The following is a 21,630-nucleotide window of genomic DNA, read 5'->3' as shown; positions in this document are numbered from 1 at the left end:
TTCAAAGTGGCAGCTCATATCGCAAGTTGTGTGTAATGAGTTGGGGACAGATTGACAGGATGGTGCATACCTCTTTAGAGGTTAATCACTGAGGGTTGACCTTGTTGGGTGAACATCAAGTCAAGGTTTATTTTATTTTATGTTTTCAGTTAGCTTTCAGAAAGTTAAGAAGTTTGTCTTACTATTGTTCCAATGTTCCTTTTAACCAAGACTGTATTGTATTCCTCAAAATATAGTTATATGGAGTAACTGTTGTTGAGAAGATCCTCTCACATCAGAAGGACTTTATCAATGCACATGTGATGCACTGTAACAAATGGCTAAACACATTTTACTCTAAACTATGACGCTATATACACTTATGACATTTATTGTTATTTAATGTGTTTCATTCACAAAGGCCGCAGCAGAGCAGAGTAGTTGTGCCATGAGCAATATCAGCCATGAAAGTGTGCATATTTGAAGCACACTGCACCACTTATCAAACAAAGCCAGTAAAATATATAATATCATTTGCACTCAGCTATAAAATACAGTCAATTCATGAAAAACTGTATTTTGTGTGAAATGACTGGAAATGATATGGAACTCTGGTCCTAGATGGTTCACTTTTATTTTGTAAAATGTTATGTTAGAAAGCACATTTCTCATTGTAGTGTGTTTGTGTTGGAGCTGGAGCAGATGCATGTAATTTAAAAGTTTGATACCAGATCTATAGGTACTTGTCACTAATGACTATGACTGCAACAACTGAATTCTGTTGGACTGTGACATGTTTAGATTAGATGAATTATACAGCAGGTAAATATTTGTAACCAACACTTTGTACTTGCAAAGGCTTGTGTGCTGCATTTGACTAGTTCAGCAGTTCAGCGCCACAGATGCTCGCGTGCAAATGATCATCTCTCTGTGAGAGGCAAACAGGGAATCTTTCGACTACCAGAGGCAATGTTAATGCTGTTGATTTGTAGTACTGTAGTTAGTAATCCTTTGATCCGAATCCCATCTCTTCAACTGTGTCTGTTTCTCTCAGTGTAAACATTTGAGTAGATGTGAAACCATGTGGAAGAGAAAAGAGAAAAGTCAACCCTTTTTTTCAGTAGTTGGACCTTCCTTTGTCGTTGCAATTACATCACACATGTGCAACCCAGTGCTGTGGGCAGTTGATTGACCAGTGTGTTCATGATGGATTTCTTGCATCAGAGCGGGTGGAAGTATTCTATTACACTATTACATTCAGACCAGGCAAAAAGCTCTCAGTGGCAGGGCACCCAGAGACATTCAGTGCAGTCTGTAGTGCATTCATATTTAATACTGCATAGGTCTACCCAACACGTCACACCAGTCAGGCCTATTAGCAGGATGAATCTTTTCTTCCCCCTACTCTGTCTCAGGCTCTGCGGGAAAAGTGAGCTCTTTTCATTTTGAGGGATGGAGGAGAGGAGCAAGAGTCTCACCTGGAATTGATCATTGTCATGTCAAATCTTAATTTTATCTACAGAAGAGCAGATAATTAGATCTAATTTTACCATAGCTGGCAGGAATTTATGTGTATGACAGCCATCTCCAGGCTCATTATAGCCTGCCACTTCCTGAGAAGATGATCTCTCACCAAAGAACAGGACCACACCCACCTTCCTCTCGTCTTCATTTAAAGCCGTTCTTCTCTTCCAATAGAAATGTGCTGCCATAAATACATTCAATTATTTGTTTCCAATAAAATTATATTTTATGTTAAGATATAACGTAAAATTACATATATAAATTTAAAAAATAGGATATAACTCAAATCAACACAACAACAGGGCGTTGGCGAAATAGCTGAGGGGCAGTTAACTGGAACAACACTTGTCAACCTCTAATCAGTGCTCCTTATCCGTCTGACCCCTCAGGCCTTTCTCATGTTGGAGGCTAGCTGTTCACTCTGAAAGTGCAGGATGAAAAGATGGAACAGCTGCTTGTACCACCAGGTCCAGACAGCTTCCGCCCCTTTACTCTCGAGTCCCTCACAGCCATCGAGACACGGATAGCCGAGGAGAAAGCCAAGAAGCCCAAGGGACAGAAAAGAAAACGCAAAGATAAGAATGGGCTCAAGCCCAGCCGTGACCTGGAGGCGGGCAACTCACTCCCTCTTCTGTATGGGGATGCTCCGAAAGACATGGTGTCGATACCGCTGGAGGACCTGGATCCCTGCTACTGTAATCAGAAAGTAGGTTTGCTTGATTTCAAACTTGAGCATGAAGCCTAAAGATTGGATGAAAACAGTGAACACAGAAGAATCAGGATTCAAATTTTGATATAGATAAAGAGTATTTAGACATTTACTTGAGAAAATGCAGCAAATGCAATTTGCTCAGTTGTTATCACATGACCCAAGAACAAAACTACCATTTCAAACGTCTACTTCCATGCTCACATTTAGATGTTTTCTTAACTGTGTTAAGACGTGGGTATTGGTTGTTGGTTAAGATTCTTAAAGAGGCTTGGGGAGAGTAGCACAGAAATTTGGATTCTCTCATCGAGCACTGCAGCTGTTATCATGGCAGTGCTGTCATGTAGCCAGAGGCTTTGAGTCTTAGATGACAGGAAGACTGGGCCAGTAGAAGAAGATTTATGTGAGGTTCATCAGCAATATACAAAATGTGATTAGTGATTTGAACACTGAAATGGGTGCTGTAAATCATAGCACTAAAGTACTATTTGATTAGTAGCTTTAAGTAGCCCTATGATATTATCATTTGTTGTAAACTATAATGAGATCTTGCATGTCAGAGTATTTTATATGTATTTCTCTTTCTCTGTCAGACTTTCATAGTATTAAACAAAGCAAATGTCATCTTCCGCTTCAACGCCGCTCCTGCCTTGTACCTCCTGAGCCCCTTCAACTTTCTCAGAAGAATATCAATTAGGATTTTGGTACACTCATATCCTTTCATCAAGATATTAATCTGATAAGAATGAATCATGTTTATGTTGAGCCCACACTGAATCTGTGGTTACTATCCTCTATCCGTGAGGGGTGAATTGTTTATATTTATAGTGTAAAAAAAAAGTGGCTTCCTTGACAACTGCCTGCAAATTGTTCAGTATGGTGATCATGTGCACTATCATCGCCAACTGTGGAGTTATGACGCTGAGTCGACCCCCTGAATGGGCAAAGAACGTAGAGTAAGTTTCCCATGAATTACACACTGAATTGCCTACTAAAATCACAAATCTTACACACAGTGAAAATGCGGTTTAGTTTAATGGCTATGTTTCATCTCCAACAGGTACTCATTTACTGCAATCTACACGTTTGAATCCCTCGTAAAGATTTTAGCTCGAGGGTTCTGCATAGGGAAGTTCACATTCCTAAGAGATCCCTGGAACTGGCTGGATTTCAGTGTCATTGTCATGGCGTAAGTACTTGCCACATGTTTAGTCAAATAGAAAAATGCTTGAACAATTGTTAACATATTTTCTCCAAAGGTTCCTTAGTATAGAGTTTTATGTTTTACTGGGTTCACTGTTAGTAACAAAAACAACAGTTTTGTCGAAATGTGTTACTATTAAAGTATGAACATTACTTACCTTATTTCTAATCCATAAAGCTACTTTTTTAGGTCTTACAGGATAAGGCTGGTGTCACTCTATATTTTTCTGACAGTTAACAAATCCCAAACCAATAATGCGTTAGCACATCTCTCAAGACTTTCATTTTTAAAAAAGGCTAGATACTTTTCTAAAACAGCTGAACACTAGTTTTTAGCAAACATCTCACGAACAGGCCTGAATAGTGCATTTGTTAGGCACTATTTTCAGCTGTGGATTAATACACAATCCCACAAACACCGCCGGGCACCCAGTGCAACAATGTGGCTCATTAATGTGTTTTTGGACAACAATGGAGGTCTATGGCACAAAGGAATAAGCTATATTGGACTTTGGTAACAAGGACAGTAGTAGTTAGTACAAAAAATTGATTGTTGGTTTTTAGGGATTTGAACAATATAGAACAATATAGAATATCACCAGACGTATCCTTTAAGTTTGTATCACATGGGACCTAGTGTATATGTTATTGCTCATCAGTCACCTCATTATTTTACCTTCACTAATGTGCATGTCTCAGTTTACTGTTTGACTGCTTAACCTGATGTTGTTATATACTAAAATGTAATTATGTAGTTTATCTATTTAAATTTGTAGGCTTCGATCTATGTTAACTATGTTATCTATGTGTTATTGTCTCAGTCAATTTCCCATAGTAATTCTAAGTTTCCCTGCAGGTATGTAACAGAGTTTGTAAACCTAGGCAATCTGTCAGTTCTTCGCACATTCAGAGTGCTGAGAGCTCTTAAAGCCATTTCAGTTATCCCAGGTAAGCAGCAGGAGTAAGTGCATGTTAGTTAGACTCTTGCACGATTTTCTCACCCTGCCCCTTCACCTCCTCTCCTCCAATTACCTTCCCTCCTGCAACTGTCATGACATGTATGCGGGGTTATCACAGATATGTCACAGAGTTGTTTCAGCAATGTGAAATTCCACAATCGTAAAAACAATCTTTGGCATCCCAGGTGAGAGCGAGTTCAAATGGGCGTGCCTTCAGGTCTTTAATGGATCAGTTTCTGGCTCTGGCTGTCTGACTCTCATGCACAGTGCAGCCACTGAAATCAGGAATTTTAAGCAGCAAAATTAAAGATTTTAAGTTCTTGTGTGTTTTCCCTCCTACAAGGGAATAGTAAATTTAATTTGCATAGTTACTCTGTGAGATCTGTGGCATTTGCTTATGTCTTTTGAACAATCTGCTTCTTGTGTTTCTTGCACTGATGCTTCTGATTATTCCTTGACTGCCATTTGCTCCTCTTTGCTTGTGGTTAATGAAGGCATAATGTCATGTAATCTGTGGTGAGGATTTGTCCCATTATTGTTGTCATTATGCATGATCCTAATTTTCTGTTACTTTCTTCTGATTACCACATTGAGTGATAAACAGCCTCCATTTTTCCAAAAGAATTGAGAACAAAATGTTATCAAAGGGGGTGGCTAAAGACTTATTTTTCTGTAGTATTCATAGAGTTTGCTATTAAAACATCTCATCATTATGAAAGATCTTTATCCCATCGCTTATACAGTGCATCCGGAAAGTATTCACGGCGCTTCACTTTTTCCACATTTTGTTATGTTACACCCTTATTCCAAAATGGATTAAATTAATTTTTTTCCTCAAAATTCTACACACAACACCCCCATAATGACAATGTGAAAAAATTTTTGCAAATTTATTAAAAATAAAAAACTAAGAAATCACATGTACATAAGTATTCACAGCCTTTGCCATGAAGCTCAAAATTGAGCTCAGGTGCATCCTGTTTCCACTGTGGAAGAAGTTTGGAACCACCAGGACTCTTCCTAGAGCTGGCCGGCCATCTAAACTGAGTAATCGGGGGAGAAGGGCCTTGGTCAGGGAGGTGACCAAGAACCCGATGGTCACTCTGTCAGAGCTCCAGAGTTCCTCTGTGGAGAGAGGAGAACCTTCCAGAAGGACAACCATCTCTGCAGCAATCCACCAATCAGGCCTGTATGGTAGAGTGGCCAGACGGAAGCCACTCCTTAGTAAAAGGCACATAGCAGCCCGCCTGGAGTTTGCCAAAAGGCACCTGAAGGACTCTCAGACCATGAGAAACAAAATTCTCTGGTCTGATGAGACAAAGATTGAACTCTTTGGTGTGAATGCCAGGCGTCACGTTTGGAGGAAACCAGGCACCGCTCATCACCAGGCCAATACCATCCCTACAGTGAAGCATGGTGGTGGCAGCATCATGCTGTGGGGATGTTTTTCAGCGGCAGGAACTGGGAGACTAGTCAGGATAGAGGGAAAGATGAATGCAGCAAAGTACAGAGACATCCTGGATGAAAACCTGCTCCAGAGCGCTCTTGACCTCAGACTGGGGCAACGGTTTATCTTTCAGCAGGACAACGACCCTAAGCACACAGCCAAGATATCAAAGGAGTGGCTTCAGGACAACTCTGTGAATGTCCTTGAGTGGCCCAGCCAGAGCCCAGACTTGAATCCGATTGAACATCTCTGGAGAGATCTGAAAATGGCTGTGCACCGACGCTTCCCATCCAACCTGATGGAGCTTGAGAGGTGCTGCAACTGCTGCTGAAACTGCCCAAAGATAGGTGTGCCAAGCTTGTGGCATCATATTCAAAAAGACTTGAGGCTGTAATTGCTGCCAAAGGTGCATCAACAAAGTATTGAGCAAAGGCTGTGAATACTTATGTACATGTGATTTCTCAGGTTTTTTATTTTTAATAAATTTGCAAAAATCTCAAACTTTTTTCACGTTGTCATTATGGGGTGTTGTGTGTAGAATTTTGAGGAAAAAAATGAATTTAATCCATTTTGGTATAAGGCTGCAACATAACAAAATGTGGAAAAAGTGAAGCGCTGTGAATACTTTCCGGATGCACTGTAGGTGTTGGGAGTACTACTGCATGTGGGGAAAAATGCGGTAGTCAATTTGCATTGTGTGTAATGTAGGCACCAGGCACCAATGCGTGGAGTAAAAAAGACGATATCTCTGGTTCTGCTGCATTGATTTTGATCCTTTTTTATTTGAAATGTCCATTACGAGTCTGATAGTGTTATAGGAGGGCAGTGCTAAATCGGTGGAATACTCCTTTAAAGACAGAGCTCGCTGGCATCACTTTGCATTGCTTGCACGTGCCTGCTGTTAATATTGACAATGTCTCTTAATTGACTACTTAGAGTGACAAATGATACTGTATCTGGCAGGCCTGAAGACCATCGTTGGTGCGTTGTTCCAATCAGTGAAGAAGCTTGCCAATGTGATGATCCTCACCGTCTTCTGCCTGAGCGTCTTCGCCCTCATAGGGTTACAACTGTTCATGGGCCATTTAAGGCAAAAGTGTGTACTGATGCCGATGAATGACACTTCCACCATCAACTGGACTGAGCACACACTTAATAAGAGTGAGTATTTCATTTTCCTCTGTTCTACTTTAAGTTGGTCACAACTTGTTCCTGCACAAAAAAACACATCAAAACACACATCATTAAAGATATAACTTGTATAAGGTGTACTTTATTAGGTACACCTTAACAATCTAATGCAACAACTCTGCAATATATTCCATCTATGTGAGTTTTTGTTGACATTGTGTGAGAGATACAATACATTGTAATTTACATGGCTATATTTGATGATGCTGTTGTACAGTATTGGACTGCATTACATTGAGATGTGTATTTATTTTGTCTCCTCATTGGGGTGGACAAAACATTAGAAACACTACAAACACCATTCAGTATAATGCCATCTACTACAACAATGCCATTAACTACAGCCTCAAAAATGGCCACAGAGTTGAACTGACACATCTCTAACCCAGTGTCAACAAAAACGTAACACCACAAGATTCACAGAGAGATCATTTATTGTCAAACACAGTCCTCACCACAGACTGTGATTTTCCTTCTTTCCCCATCAGGTAATCACTACTACCTTCCAGGCAAACGAGATCCATTGCTTTGTGGAAATGGAAGTGAAGCTGGGTAAGCTTATTCTCCAATTACTAGAAAACTAGATACACTATAGAAAGTAGAAAGACTATATATATATATATATATATATATATATAGAATATAATACTTATGATTCATCTGCTTCTGAATTAACATTACCATACAGTGTGAATATGAGGAGGGACGATTCCCTCTGAGCTTCACAGACTCTCTGTTTGTTGCAGGCAATGTCCAGAGGGGTATTTATGCCTCAGAGTGGGAAGGAACCCAGACTATGATTACACCAGTTTTGACTCGTTTGGCTGGGCCTTCCTCTCCCTGTTTAGACTGATGACACAGGATTATTGGGAAAAACTTTACCAGCAGGTAGGCAGTGGAATTAGAAAGACAGGAAGAACTTTTCCAGGCATGTAATACATATAAACGCACGTATATATAACCTTCAGTAAACGCCTTTTTGATCAAGCTGCAAGAATGTCAATTACTAAATGCTTTAATTAAATTAAAAATACAGCAAACACAATGATAAAATGAGAGTGTATTAACAATTAAATTGTTTTTAATGACATAACTACAACCACTTTAAATCCTATCGAGATTTCTAAATGTACCACTGACTGCTAGTGGATAAAAGTACACATTGAGTGGGAGTAACCAATTTTCTAATGTTATGTATTTTGTCAGTCAATGACAAATTTAATGATGCCTCACATCTGTATCTGAATGAGTGAGCGGTGTGTCTTTAAGGCTAACACTGAAATGCTGAAAAGCACACGAATAGCTGTGTTAAATTGCTTCATAAAATCCTTGTGATCATCAAGGTGAACTGCTAATTTAGTCCAGATTTTCTTGTGTAGCTCTGTTTTGTATGAAGCTAGTTACTTAACCTCAAGTGCCATTATGGGTCTCGGTCCTTTGGTTGCTCCGTGACCCAGATGAAATGTTTCACCTCATGTGCGGTGGAGGATGCTGTGTTTGTACTGTCTGCTTCTCTAAATAGCAGAAACAGTCAGAGCTTGCTGTGTTAAGGAGCGGCTCTGTCAAAGACAAAGCGTTCTCACATTACAATACTGGTAATAAAAGTGTTCAAACAAACCTCTAAATGCAGTGCAGGTGCATCTTGGACAGAAGGAACAAAGATGAGTCCCGCTTTGACTCAGGCAAACACAACTTGAATGGCTCTAAAGGCAAATAGGTGTCCACTGAATGGGCCACTGCTTAACATTGTAATATCAGCAAGTACAGCAAACAGTAATACAACAACGCTCCCACGAGCAAATCTTTGTATCACTGTGTGTGATTGGGTAGCATTACCTGTTTGGCTCTTTTATGTCAGTCAGATAACCATATCAATCGTATACTTAATTTACAGCATATAGCACAAAGCAGGCAGTTTACCAAATGATTTACAGAAAGGCAAGAAAATAAGAAAAATAATGTGGAATTAAGAAACACATTATTAAAGGAAGAAGAAAATGCATTATATTAAGTATAGGTATATAGAACAAGTATGAATATACCAATACATTGTTTATTTTCCTTCCAGACCTTGCGAGCATCTGGGAAGCCCTACATGATCTTTTTTGTGCTGGTGATATTCCTTGGTTCCTTCTACCTGGTCAACCTGATCCTGGCTGTAGTAGCTATGGCCTACGAGGAGCAGAGCCAGGCCACCATAAAGGAGGCTAAGGAGAAGGAGGATGAGTTTCAGGCCATGCTTGAGCAGCTGAAACGGCAGCAAGAGGACGCTCAGGTACAGGACAATCCAAAATCCCCTGTAACAGTTGAACATCTCTCTGACACAGTGTCAGCAAAAACTGAACAATAAAAGAATCACAAAGATCTATTCCACCTGTTTATCTACCATTGTCCTCTCTCTCCTCTTCTAGGCAGCAGCAACTGCAGCTGCAGAGAGCGGGGAGGTCAGCGACAAAGTCGGTGGCATTGAGAGCTCCTCTGAAAACTCCAAGCTCAGCTCCAAAAGTGCCAAAGAGAGACGCAACAGGAGAAAAAAAAGAAAGGAGGAGGAGGGAAAAGGGGCTGATAAGAAGTTTCCTAAATCCGAGTCGCTGGACAGTATGAAGAAAGGTCGCTGCCGCTTCTCTGTGGATGCAAACCTGCTCAACTATGACATGAAATGCTCATCCGCTCATCAGGTTCAGTACGATCTGTCAGTATGATTTGTCTGTGAATCCAGTGATATTCTTCTACCTACGAATCTTGAACTGTTGCCCTGCTTTCAGCCTAATATTTCCCAAATTCATAATCCCTTTTATACAGTACATTTCCCATTATTTTTACCTTTAATTCAGATTACTGAATAAAAATTATTCAGATTACTTTTTCAAAAGACAGTGTATTGAAATCACTTCCATCCCTTAATATTTACGAATGACCCTATTATAACTAATATCAAAGTCCATCTACATTTGAACTTAATGCATCCATCCAAGAACTAAACTTGCAGTTGTTCTCAAAGAAATCCTGTTTATGGAGAACAAATATAATCCAGTGGACAGAAAGCTTCAAGTCTAATTCCTCATTTAACCCGCTTGGGTTTAAAGTGACCAATTTCTGAAGAAGCAACTTCCCTAAATCTTCAGTTTACAGTGCCATAGTGGCATAAGCTGTAATATTCAATATCAACATTTTTTTTCAGTATGACATGCACCTTTTTTATTGCAAAATAATGTTAAAATACTGACTCATGTATTGAGCCTGTCAGACAGTAGCAGTGCTTGAAATGGCCACAGACTGTAAAAGATTCTCGATTTTTAAGATTTCATCAGGATAAATCAAAACCACAGTCTGTGATAAGTGTTCTCTTAATGGAGTGGCAGATAAGTTGTGAAGCTCTATCTGACTTTTATCAATAAGAAGACTCCCTGCCTTTTGTCAAGCTCTTTCCAGAGCTCAAAATGAGTGACAGGCAGGAGAAGCAAATGGACTGATAATGTGATTACCGAGCTTTGACTTACATTACAGCCTTTTGAATGGCAGATAGTTGTTAGCAATGTCCAAGTGTTGGATTTTAGAATATTCAGTATATGTTTCGTTGTTCAACATATATTTTGCTAACTTTCCTGATGCTGATTTTATAATTACTTTCATATTGTGCAATTAAACCCAATTCAACGTTTCTTTCACTGCTATGACAATGACATTTTTTATCAGTATTGTCGTCATCATCATCATCATCATCACATCTTCTTCTTCTTTGTCTTCATCAACTTCTTATGTTCTTGTCATTGTCAATCAACATCAAGATGCGTTTTTTATTTATCATCACTATGACCATCGTCACCACCATCACCATCACCATCCTTATACCGGTCATCACCATGTATTTATAATTTTGCAGTTTCTTCAAAATGCTCACAGGCATCATTATGATCATTATCGTCATTATCATCATCATCGTCATCATCCTGCAAGTTTTCCTTGACCTCACCGCAGAAATCAATATTTGATTTCATTTGCACATATGCCGATCATCACCGTTCTTTCCTCTTTACAATCAGCATGTATCATGTATCCCCTGAAGAATATCTTTCTCTCCTAGTCCTTTCTGAGTTTCCGCGGACCCTTGTTCTCATCCAGACGGAACAGCAGGACCAGCCTTTTTAGTTTCCGAAGCCAAGTGCAGGACGTGGGCTCAGAAAATGAGTTTGCCGATGATGAGAACAGCATTTTTGAAGACAACCTGAGTTGGAGGGGCTCTTTGTTTCTTCCCCGGAGTTGTGATCGACGCAGCAGCAGCATGAGCCAACGCAGCTTTTTGCCGCATCTCCTACTGCCACCCAATGGGATCAAGCACAGCTCTGTAGACTGCAATGGGGTTGTGTCTCTGGTGGGTGGGAATTCACTCCCATCGTCACCTGTGGGGCTCCTTCTGCCTAAAGTGACTGTAGATATGGCCTCCACCGGAGACAATGTAAGAAGGGGTTGTCTAGCCCCGATGACCCTCTTTCATTTGTCTATAGCCCATAGCCCATAGCTCTGTCTATTTTGGTTTGATTCTTTTTCTTTGTCCTTTCCCTGACTCACACTGTGTGTTGTGCTGTTTACCTTCATGTGAATTTCAGTGTTCTCTCAAATTTCAATCCATGAACCATACACACTTAACAAAAAAAGCCTCATGCCACTAGCATGGATAAAAATATTAGCAATTTTCTAAATTTCTTTGCAAGCTTTAAAGATAAAGCGGCTGATATTTGAACTCAACTTTAGACCCTTAAAAAATATTTCCATCTGTGATACACTGGCGCAAATATTCAGGAAGGTCAGGAAGGAAAGCGTTTCTCAAGACTTCCTACCACCCTTGTGAGACACAAGAGCCTTGTGGGATGCTAAAACTAACTTTTAACAGGTCATGCTGTTTTTAACGGGTCAGGAATGACAAAAAAAACAATGCAACTTTGTAATGCACAATTCTCTCTCGCTTTGCAATGTGATGCAAAATACTGACACTTGTCACTAGTCATGTTGTAGCTGCTGTATATCCATGGTAACATGCAACTTTTTTTCTGTAACACATCTGTAACAATGTTTTTTATCTCCAGGCTGACACCACTGACACAGAGTACAGACAGGCCGGTGGAGGAACACACCAGGAGTTTATGGACTTCCTCGAGGGCCCAGAGGCCAGACAGAGAGCTCATAGTATAGCTAGTGTCATAACAAGCACAATGGAGGGTAGGTATTGTACACCATGGTATAAGTCTCCTATCTTGCTTATATCTTTGGTATTGAAAAGATAAATGGAACTTTCAGATAAAAATGTTTTTTTTGTTTTGCCGCCACTTGTGTGTTCAGAGCTTGAAGAGTCGAGGCAGAGGTGTCCTCCGTGCTGGTACAATTTTGCCCACACCTTCCTCATCTGGGAATGTTGTCCAGTATGGCTGAAGATCAAGAATATGGTTAAACTAATTGTGATGGATCCATTTGTGGACTTGACCATCACCATCTGCATTGTACTGAACACATTGTTTATGGCCATGGAGCATTATCCAATGACCCCGAGTTTTGCCCATATGCTGGCTGTGGGCAACCAGGTTAGTGGACTGTAGAGTGTAGAGTACTGAGAACATTTTTTGCAGAATAGGTGTCATGTTTTTAAATGGTCAGTATTTCTTTCTTTTTTTTATATAAAGGTATTCACTGGCATCTTCACGGCAGAAATGGTCCTCAAGATCATTGCTTTGGACCCATACCATTACTTTCAGGAGGGATGGAATATTTTTGATGGAATCATTGTCAGTTTAAGCTTGGTAGAGCTTTGTTTGGAAAATGTGGTTGGCATGTCTGTTTTGAGATCATTCAGATTGGTAAGTCTAAATATATATATGTGTCATAGCCAATATGTTCAGATGCATTTTGAGTGCAGAAACATGTGAAATTACTTTTTTTTTTTTTTTTTCTTTTACAGCTGAGAGTATTCAAGTTGGCGAAATCGTGGCCCACTCTTAACACGCTGATCAAAATAATTGGTAATTCAGTGGGGGCTTTGGGCAACCTGACGCTGGTGCTGGCCATTATCGTCTTCATCTTTGCTGTGGTGGGCATGCAACTGTTCGGAAAAAACTACAAGGACTGTGTGTGTAAAATCTCTGACGACTGCACTCTGCCCCGTTGGCACATGAGTGACTTCTTCCATTCATTCCTCATTGTGTTCCGAGTGCTTTGTGGAGAGTGGATAGAGACCATGTGGGACTGTATGGAGGTGGCTGGGACGACCATGTGCATCATTGTCTACATGATGGTCATGGTTATTGGAAACCTTGTGGTACATTATCATCTCTTATGGTCAATTCACAAGTCCACCTTGTCCAACCATTCTTCTGTTATCATAATGTACAATAGCTAAAAGATAACGCAATCTTACATCATATCTATCTGATATCTGATAGGTGCTGAACCTGTTCCTGGCCCTGCTGCTGAGTTCGTTCAGTGCCGACAACCTGGCAGCAACGGAAGACGACAGCGACAACAATTTGCAGGTTGCCCTTGGACGGATTCAGAAAGGCATTGCCTTTGCCAAGTCCCTGCTTCGAAGCAGCTGCAACAGTGTCTGTCTCAGGAATAAGAAGAAAGGGAAGGGTGAGGACAAATCGCTGGATGAGCTCCACAAACCTTTTGGGCCGAATGGTGTCCCCAACCATACCATCAAAGACTTCCCTAAGAATGGCAACGGGGATGTGATTGGAGTGGACAAAAATGGAGACAAGTACATAGTCAGCAGCAAGAGCGATGATTCTATAATGTCCTTCATCAACAATCCTAGTCTGACTGTCATTGTTCCTATCGCTGTTGGAGAGTCTGACTTTGAAAACCTCAACACGGAGGACTTCAGCAGTGCCTCGTCTGATGCAGCAGGATGCCATGTGGTAAGGATGCTCTTGTGGATTGGTCCAATTGGTCTGTCAAGGTGCCTTATTGTTAGAGATGAGCTAAATAATGCTCCTTTAAAACCAAGTCTTATCAGCTATATCACAAGCATACTAATGTTTGTGATGTGTGATGGATGATAAAGGATTTCAGTGTTGCTTGTGGTTCTTGGCGAACATATCTGTTGTTATAGCTAAGTAGTATGATCCATGGCAGTAGTCACATTGAAGCATTTTGCCGAGAATCAATGGCAATGAGGTATGAGCATGTGACGTGATGTTTCCCCTAAAGATCCCATATACCACGACCCTTTAACGAGGAGAGGCCATATAGACAGGAAAATACCAGTGTGTAGATTACATTATGTGCCATTTGAGTCTGAGTGCTGGGTAGCTGAGTCCTCCTCTTAAGAGGGCTGTTTGCTTTGTGTTGGAGAAAAGCTCAAAGAAAGAAAAACAAAAAAGCACACTGACTGTCTACTTTGATTGTTGCAATGTTATTGTTGCTAATTTACTTATATATTCACTTTGTGAATTTACTTTTACTTACACATTTTGTCTCAGCTTGTACTCATTTTGTCTACAGGCAATATTTTATGTGAAGATTTGTGCCTCATTTACAATAACCATCAAATAACCTTTTTAGCAGATCACTCATCCTTTATTGGCCTTACTTCATTTACCCTCCAGTCCTGAATTTGTGTTTTGGTTGATGCTGGAATATTTATTTTCTTTGCAAAATCAGCTTTTCTTTGACTTGATTCTTAGGTTAGTTCACTTTATTAATTCGATTTAACTTAAATACATTTTTGTTTCATTGCCTGGGGTTTTGACAAAACTGTAAATGGATTTTGCATCTTGACATCAATTCCATTGAACTACAATGGTGCATTGCCTGACCAGGCATAATGGGACAACACATCAGTGGTTCATAGTGATTTTCTGATTTCAGTACATTTCAGCTAGCTATGCTAATTCAAAGCAATTCGAAGCACAAACCATCAACACATTGACTTTAGAGGCTCACAGTATATCGCAGTAACATGCTTACATCGTTCTCTGCACTGCATTAGCTGGTCCCAGGACAGCCAAGTGCTCCTGCATTCAAGCTGCTCTCATCTACCAGCTATTAGGAGACACGCCCTGTAGAAAGCCATACAACAACAGGCTGAAGGAGAGACCATGTGGCTATTCTACAACACTGCCAGGCTTCAAATATTCAATGATTTTATATATCAAATGTACTTTGTTTTTATATTTCATAGGACTGGCTGCAAGTACTGTGTATTTAGTACTTTGTGTGTCTCTAATTGGCTAAGCAAACATTTGACTGTTAATACAAGTCATGCTGGGCAGACAGTTGTAGTATGCTCATGTCTTTGTACTCTTATATATATTTATTCATTTATTTTCTTATTTATATAAATAAATAATAGCAACTGTATAATTAAAACATTTAAAATGATAGTGACTAATCAGCGTCACCATCACCTTTGGTGTAATGTCATGTCTTTGAGAGCCAGGTGAGGAGGTTATAATGAAGACTCCTTGTTGCCTTCTGTTTTGACAAAGTGTTCTTCTGCTGCCAAGCTAACAAGGGTGCCCTAATGTAAAGAGGACATGCAGAAGTATTTTCACCTTTAAATTTAAGATTTATTTAATCTTGTTACAGCAAATACTGATTCATGCATGTTCTTTATTGTAGTCATCATACATTTGATTGATTCTTGTGAAGTCCTTCTTACCAACAGCCTTAAACAAGGCTCAAGTTTCAGTGGCAGCTAAAAAGTAACCAGTTACACATGTCTTGTGCAAGCCTCTTGGTATTTTTTTTTTTTGTATGAAAATAACTTCATTTTGAAGAGATATGGAGTGCATGAAGTGGTCAGACAGGTGCTCAGCATGTCAGCCCATCACATTTGTCATGGCTCTGTTATATTTGCTAATCTAACACTGGTTTTACTTGGCTTCATCCCAAGATTATAGAAGACGATGGCCAGTTTAGCTCCTCTGAGGGCAGCACAGTGGAGGCAGGCGGGGATGTAGAGTCTGTAGACTTTGAACTGGAAGAATCTATTGAACCTGATGCCTGCTTTCCTGATGGTGAATACTACTTCTACAGCCACTGCCACCACTTAAACTACTGCTACCTTGGTGTTAATCTGATACTGCATATTGCACTGATAAATCACTGTCTCCCCTTTGTCTGTGCTCAGGCTGTGTGAAAAAGTTCCCATGTTGTCAGGTAAATACGGATGTGGGCTGGTGGAAGGTGTGGTGGACACTAAGAAAGACCTGTTACCGGATAGTGGAGCACAACTGGTTTGAGAGCTTCATCATCTTCATGATCCTGCTTAGCAGTGGAGCACTGGTACGTCCGTGCGTGCAAAGATAAAGGTCGATAAAGTTGTTGTTTTTAAACACCTTGATTTGGCTGCTTTCATGTATATACATATATATTATATACATATTGTAACGCAGTCTCACCGTAGTCTGTTCTCATTGCTATGGTTTGTTACAAAATATAGAAAATGTCTCATTCTATGCAAAATAAGATCAAGATGTATTTATTTTATCTGTATTCATATTTACAACTAATTACTCACTGTTATTTTCATGACATCCAGGCATTTGAAGACATCTACATTGAGAAGAGGAAGACCATTAAAACAATATTGGAGTTTGCTGACAAAATCTTCACCTACATCTTCATTCTGGAGATGTTACTGAAGTGGGTGGCGTATGGATATGCCAAGTATTTCACAAATGCCTGGTGCTGGCTGGACTTTCTCATTGTTGATGTAGGTTGAAACACCTCTGCTTACACAGAAACACACATACACCTATTTTTTTAAAGAATTCTTCAGGTGTTGTTTTTTTTTTTTTATGAAAGGCATGCTGTTGTATCTGACAATGCTCCCTTTAAACTGCGCATGATGTGTCTCCTCTGCTTATGATGTGACATCTGTGTGTGTTCTAGGTCTCACTGGTCAGTATGGTAGCCAATGCCATTGGATATTCTGATCTCGGTCCCATCAAGTCTCTGAGAACCCTGCGAGCTCTGAGACCCCTGAGAGCCCTGTCACGATTCGAAGGCATGAGGGTAAGAGTCACTGGATTTCCCCACCCACTCTGAGTCACGGTGCGCTGTCTACCACCAGCTCACTGCACTGGTACAGAGCACAGGCACTCTGCAGTCTGGCGAAGGGCAGCAAAAATCTCCTTTATTTTGCCACATCTAGAGAGCAGATACCCCGAAAGTGTGTTGCATGTAAATTATGTTTTCCTCTCCTTCCCTAATCCTCTTTCTCCAGCGGTTACTTGTCCTCAAGTATTTCAGTGACAGGGTTGATTACATCACTTTCATTGAAATTACCATCTAATTATACACCAGTGATGCAGGGTTTTTGATTAAAGAAATAGTTTGACATTTTGGGGAATGCACTTATTCACTATCTTGGCGAGAGTTAAATGAGAAGATTGATGCTACAAATTTTGTGGCGTCATCCTGCCTCTACAAGGTGTTCTGTTTCAATGTTTTCCTAAAATTTTGTTGTAACCCACTAAAACCACTTTTAGATATACGTCATCGGTCTCCAGCCTCCTCTCCTAATTCTTTTCCCACCTGTACCATGCAGTTATCATTATATTTGAGTTTTAGTTTTAGTCATAGCTGTGATGAGCTCATGCTGATGTTTATGTTGGCACTTAAACATTCACTCTTGTGCTTTCCTATTCTTACCATTACCAGAGTATACAGTGTTGTGCACCAATTCCACATTCTGTGATCTCTGACTGCTGATGGATTATGTTTGTGTGTTGGTGTGCAGGTGGTTGTCAATGCCCTGCTGGGAGCCATTCCCTCCATCTTCAATGTGCTACTGGTATGTCTCATCTTCTGGCTTATCTTCAGCATCATGGGAGTCAACTTATTTGCGGGGAAGTACTACCAGTGCATCAACAGAACCACAGATAAGAGATTCCTAACATCAGAGGTGAAACACAAGAATGACTGTTTGGCCTTGGGCAATGAGGCTCGCTGGAAGAACCACAAAATTAACTTTGACAATGTTGGCTTGGGTTACCTTGCACTGCTGCAAGTGGTAAGTAACTAAATCATTTGTCATTTAAATCATCAGTGTTAGTCTGTGCAATTTTAAGCTTATAAATATGTTATTTGCTGTATTGGTGGACAATTGGCAATGGCTACTACAATATTTTTTGTGGATATTCATTTTCATATAGGCTACATTCAAGGGCTGGACGGACATCATGTATGCTGCTGTGGACTCTCAAAGCAAGGTAGTCAAATTGTCATGTTTAGCTCATCCTGTTTGTCATTTTATAATCTATCTTATAAATTGTGCCTCTCAATATCGCAATACTTATTTAGTATTATTTAGTAGAAATCCTGATTTTCATTAAATCAAACCACGTTTTTGATATTATGGTTGTCATTTTTTCAGCAATAGATTTTTTTGAAATTATTTCTCCAGGTATGGAAGATTTAAAATGCCTAAATAAAAAACAAACCAAAGATTTAAAAAGAAATGCAATACATATTGATGTATGTTGTTATATAGTCAGACTCACCAAATGTAGGCTGCTGGGATAAGTCTGCCATTGGCCGACTATTTCAGTGGGAATTCTCCTACTGTTCCACTAACTGCGCATTACCGTTTTGCAAGGGCACCGTCGCTGCATCCTGGGCTTAGCGCCGCCCAAGACGATTGTGATTGGTTTAAAGAACAACAAACAAGCCAGTGCGTTTTTCCTCTATCCCAGAATGATAATGGGTTGAACCAGACCTTTCTCCAAAGTGCGGAGATAGGTCTCACTATACGAGACTAGTTGTTAAATGACAAAAACATTTTTTTGATCACTTAAGTGAATTTTTTCATTGTGACATTAATTTTCCATATCACATCAAATCGCAACACAAAGTGTATTGCATTTCAGTGTTGTACAGCAGATGATTAAACCTGCCAATACTATGGTAAAACATTGTCATTAGTTTTCATTAGGAATAGCAACGGAGCTTTTTCTTTTTTGAGTTGGATAGACATTGTCCATGCAAAATTTAAAAACAACCATCTTATTACAATGTGTATTGTATTTCACTTCATTTATTTTATTTTATTTTATTTTGTTGTCAATGCTGTGTCAATGCTGTATTAACTCGGTTTACCATTCCCAGCTTTTGTGTGGAAAATGACTTGCGTTGTGTGCAGCCTGAAATCAGATCTCAATTTCAATTATTACTAACTTCTTTATTACAGCAACATGAGTTTGTTTGGCTTCGCTGTAAACAAATAAACCAAACTAACTTTAAAATACGTTTCCATTTTCTGTCACTATTATAGCCAGATGATCAACCAGAGTATGAAATCAACCTGAAGATGTACATGTATTTTGTTGTTTTCATCATATTTGGAGCCTTCTTCACACTCAATCTCTTTATTGGTGTCATCATAGACAATTTCAATCAGCAAAAGAAAAAGATAAGTATCAAATCTGCTTTCTAAACAAAATGTGATATTTTGACTTGATATTCTGGTGGAAATGCAATATTTAAATGCACTTTCTGTTTCTCTTTCTGTAGTGTCTCCTCATCACCTTTGCTGTGATTTAACATGCCTCACATCCCCTCTTTACCTAGGAGGTCAAGACATCTTCATGACTGAAGAACAGAAGAAATACTACAATGCCATGAAAAAATTGGGGTCAAAGAAACCACAAAAACCTATTCCTAGACCATCAGTATGTAACTTTAATCATGACTGCATAAACTTTGCAATACAAATCTGGTCTTTGTTTCATAGCACCTAAAATGTATTTTTGTTTCTCCACCTTATGTCTATTTCAGAACAAAATTCAAGGATACATCTTTGACTTCACCACAAAACAAGCATTTGATATTGTAATAATGGTTCTAATATGGCTAAATATGGTAACCATGATGGTGGAAACTGCTGACCAGTCTGAACAAAAGGGCCACATTCTCTACTGGATTAATTTAGTGTTCATATGCATCTTCACTGGAGAGTGTTTGTTGAAGATGATCTCGCTTCGCCAGTACTATTTCACAAATGGTTGGAATGTATTTGATTTCATCGTGGTCATCCTGTCAGTCATTGGTATGACTCACCTCTGTTTACTGTGGTGCTCAAATAAATTAAAATCATGAATTTTGTTTATATACATGTATTGTTTACAGTTATTTTAATGTGTTTTGCTTTCTTTCCTTAGGTATGAGTCTCTCAAATGTGATACAGAAATATTTTGTTTCGCCTACCTTGTTCAGAGTCATTCGATTGGCTCGGATTGGCCGCATCCTCCGCCTTATTAAAAGTGCCAAAGGAATCCGCACACTCTTGTTTGCCTTGATGATGTCACTTCCTGCCTTGTTCAACATTGGTCTCTTGCTGTTCTTGGTGATGTTTATCTATGCCATCTTTGGCATGTCAAACTTTGCTTACGTCAAGCACGAATCAGGCATTGATGACCTTTTCAATTTTGAGACATTTGGCAACAGCATGATCTGTTTGTTCCAGATCACCACCTCAGCAGGGTGGGATGGCCTACTAGCTCCCATTCTCAACAAACATAAAGATGATTGTAGCCCTACCACGGAGCATCCTGGCAGTTCGGGAACAGGAGACTGTGGAAATCCTCCTGTGGGAATTGCCTTCTTTGTGAGCTACATCATCGTCTGTTTCCTGATTGTGGTGAATATGTACATTGCAGTCATCCTGGAAAACTTCAGTGTGGCCACTGAGGAGAGCTCGGACCCACTAAGTGAGGATGATTTTGAAATGTTTTATGAGATCTGGGAAAGATTTGATCCTAGTGCAACACAGTTCGTGGAGTACAATAAGCTGTCAGAATTTGCAGATGCTCTGGAACCACCATTACGTATAGCCGAGCCTAACAAGCTTGAACTGATCTCTATGGATCTACCCATGGTGAGTGGTGAACGCATTCACTGCCTGGACATCCTGTTTGCATTCACAAAACGTGTTCTGGGCGAGGGTGGGGAGATGGATATCCTAAGGGGGCAGATGGAAGAGCGCTTCATGGCCTCCAATCCTTCCAAAGTGTCCTACGAACCCATCACTACCACCCTCCGTCGCAAACAGGAGGACTCATCAGCCATTGTCATCCAGAGAGCATTCAGACACTATGCAAAGAAATGTGCTGCCATTAAGCTCTGCGACACATCCAGTGATAACATTCAAAAGGATGAAACAGTCATTGACAAAGAGGATCTTGTCGCAGACAAACTCAAAGAAATTTCTTGTGCAGATAAAAGTGAACTGACACCTTCAACAGCCGCTCAACCCTCATGTAACAGTGTGACAACAAATGGAAAAAACAAATATGAAAAAGACAAAAGTGAAAAGGAGGTTGTGGGCAAAGATGTCAGTGAGCAAGATATGTAAAATAATGCTGGAGATGCTACAAAGACATTTTAATTAATGACCCTAATGTTTACAACCTTTGAAAGTGACTAAGACATCCATTGGACTCCCTTCCTTAGTATGGATGTCTATGCCAAATAGCCCATGCTTACTTGAGTCTAAAGGTTGGTACCTACAATGGAAAAGTGGCTCATTCAGGCTGTAGTGGGACAATTGTGTCTATGTTCAGGAGCAACAATGCCTTGTGGCTATTTGTGGAGATGAGTAAGTGTTCTGAAAAGACACATTA

The 21,630-nt window shown here is 39.9% G+C and overlaps 1 protein-coding gene across 1 annotated transcript; it reads left to right on the top strand.

Moving 5' to 3' along the window:
- The first annotated feature begins 1,945 nt into the window (after positions 1 to 1,945).
- On the top strand, positions 1,946 to 21,362 carry scn1laa (sodium channel, voltage-gated, type I-like, alpha). Its single transcript, XM_070914194.1, has 26 exons — positions 1,946 to 2,209; positions 2,806 to 2,924; positions 3,079 to 3,168; positions 3,273 to 3,401; positions 4,272 to 4,363; positions 6,785 to 7,003; positions 7,501 to 7,564; positions 7,759 to 7,900; positions 9,081 to 9,287; positions 9,424 to 9,690; positions 11,097 to 11,468; positions 12,097 to 12,229; positions 12,350 to 12,588; positions 12,688 to 12,861; positions 12,963 to 13,319; positions 13,444 to 13,920; positions 15,900 to 16,023; positions 16,137 to 16,291; positions 16,548 to 16,721; positions 16,901 to 17,023; positions 17,751 to 18,023; positions 18,166 to 18,225; positions 19,284 to 19,421; positions 19,576 to 19,680; positions 19,787 to 20,057; positions 20,170 to 21,362. Exons 1-26 carry the CDS (start codon positions 1,946 to 1,948, stop codon positions 21,360 to 21,362), a joined length of 5,961 nt encoding a protein of 1,986 aa, XP_070770295.1.
- Positions 21,363 to 21,630: the final 268 nt, after the last annotated feature.

Source organism: Enoplosus armatus, chromosome 11, assembly GCF_043641665.1.
Source record: "Enoplosus armatus isolate fEnoArm2 chromosome 11, fEnoArm2.hap1, whole genome shotgun sequence".
Classification (NCBI taxonomy): domain Eukaryota; kingdom Metazoa; phylum Chordata; class Actinopteri; order Centrarchiformes; family Enoplosidae; genus Enoplosus; species Enoplosus armatus.
Note: the sequence above shows the minus strand (reverse complement) of the source record. Positions and strands in the feature narration are given on the sequence as shown.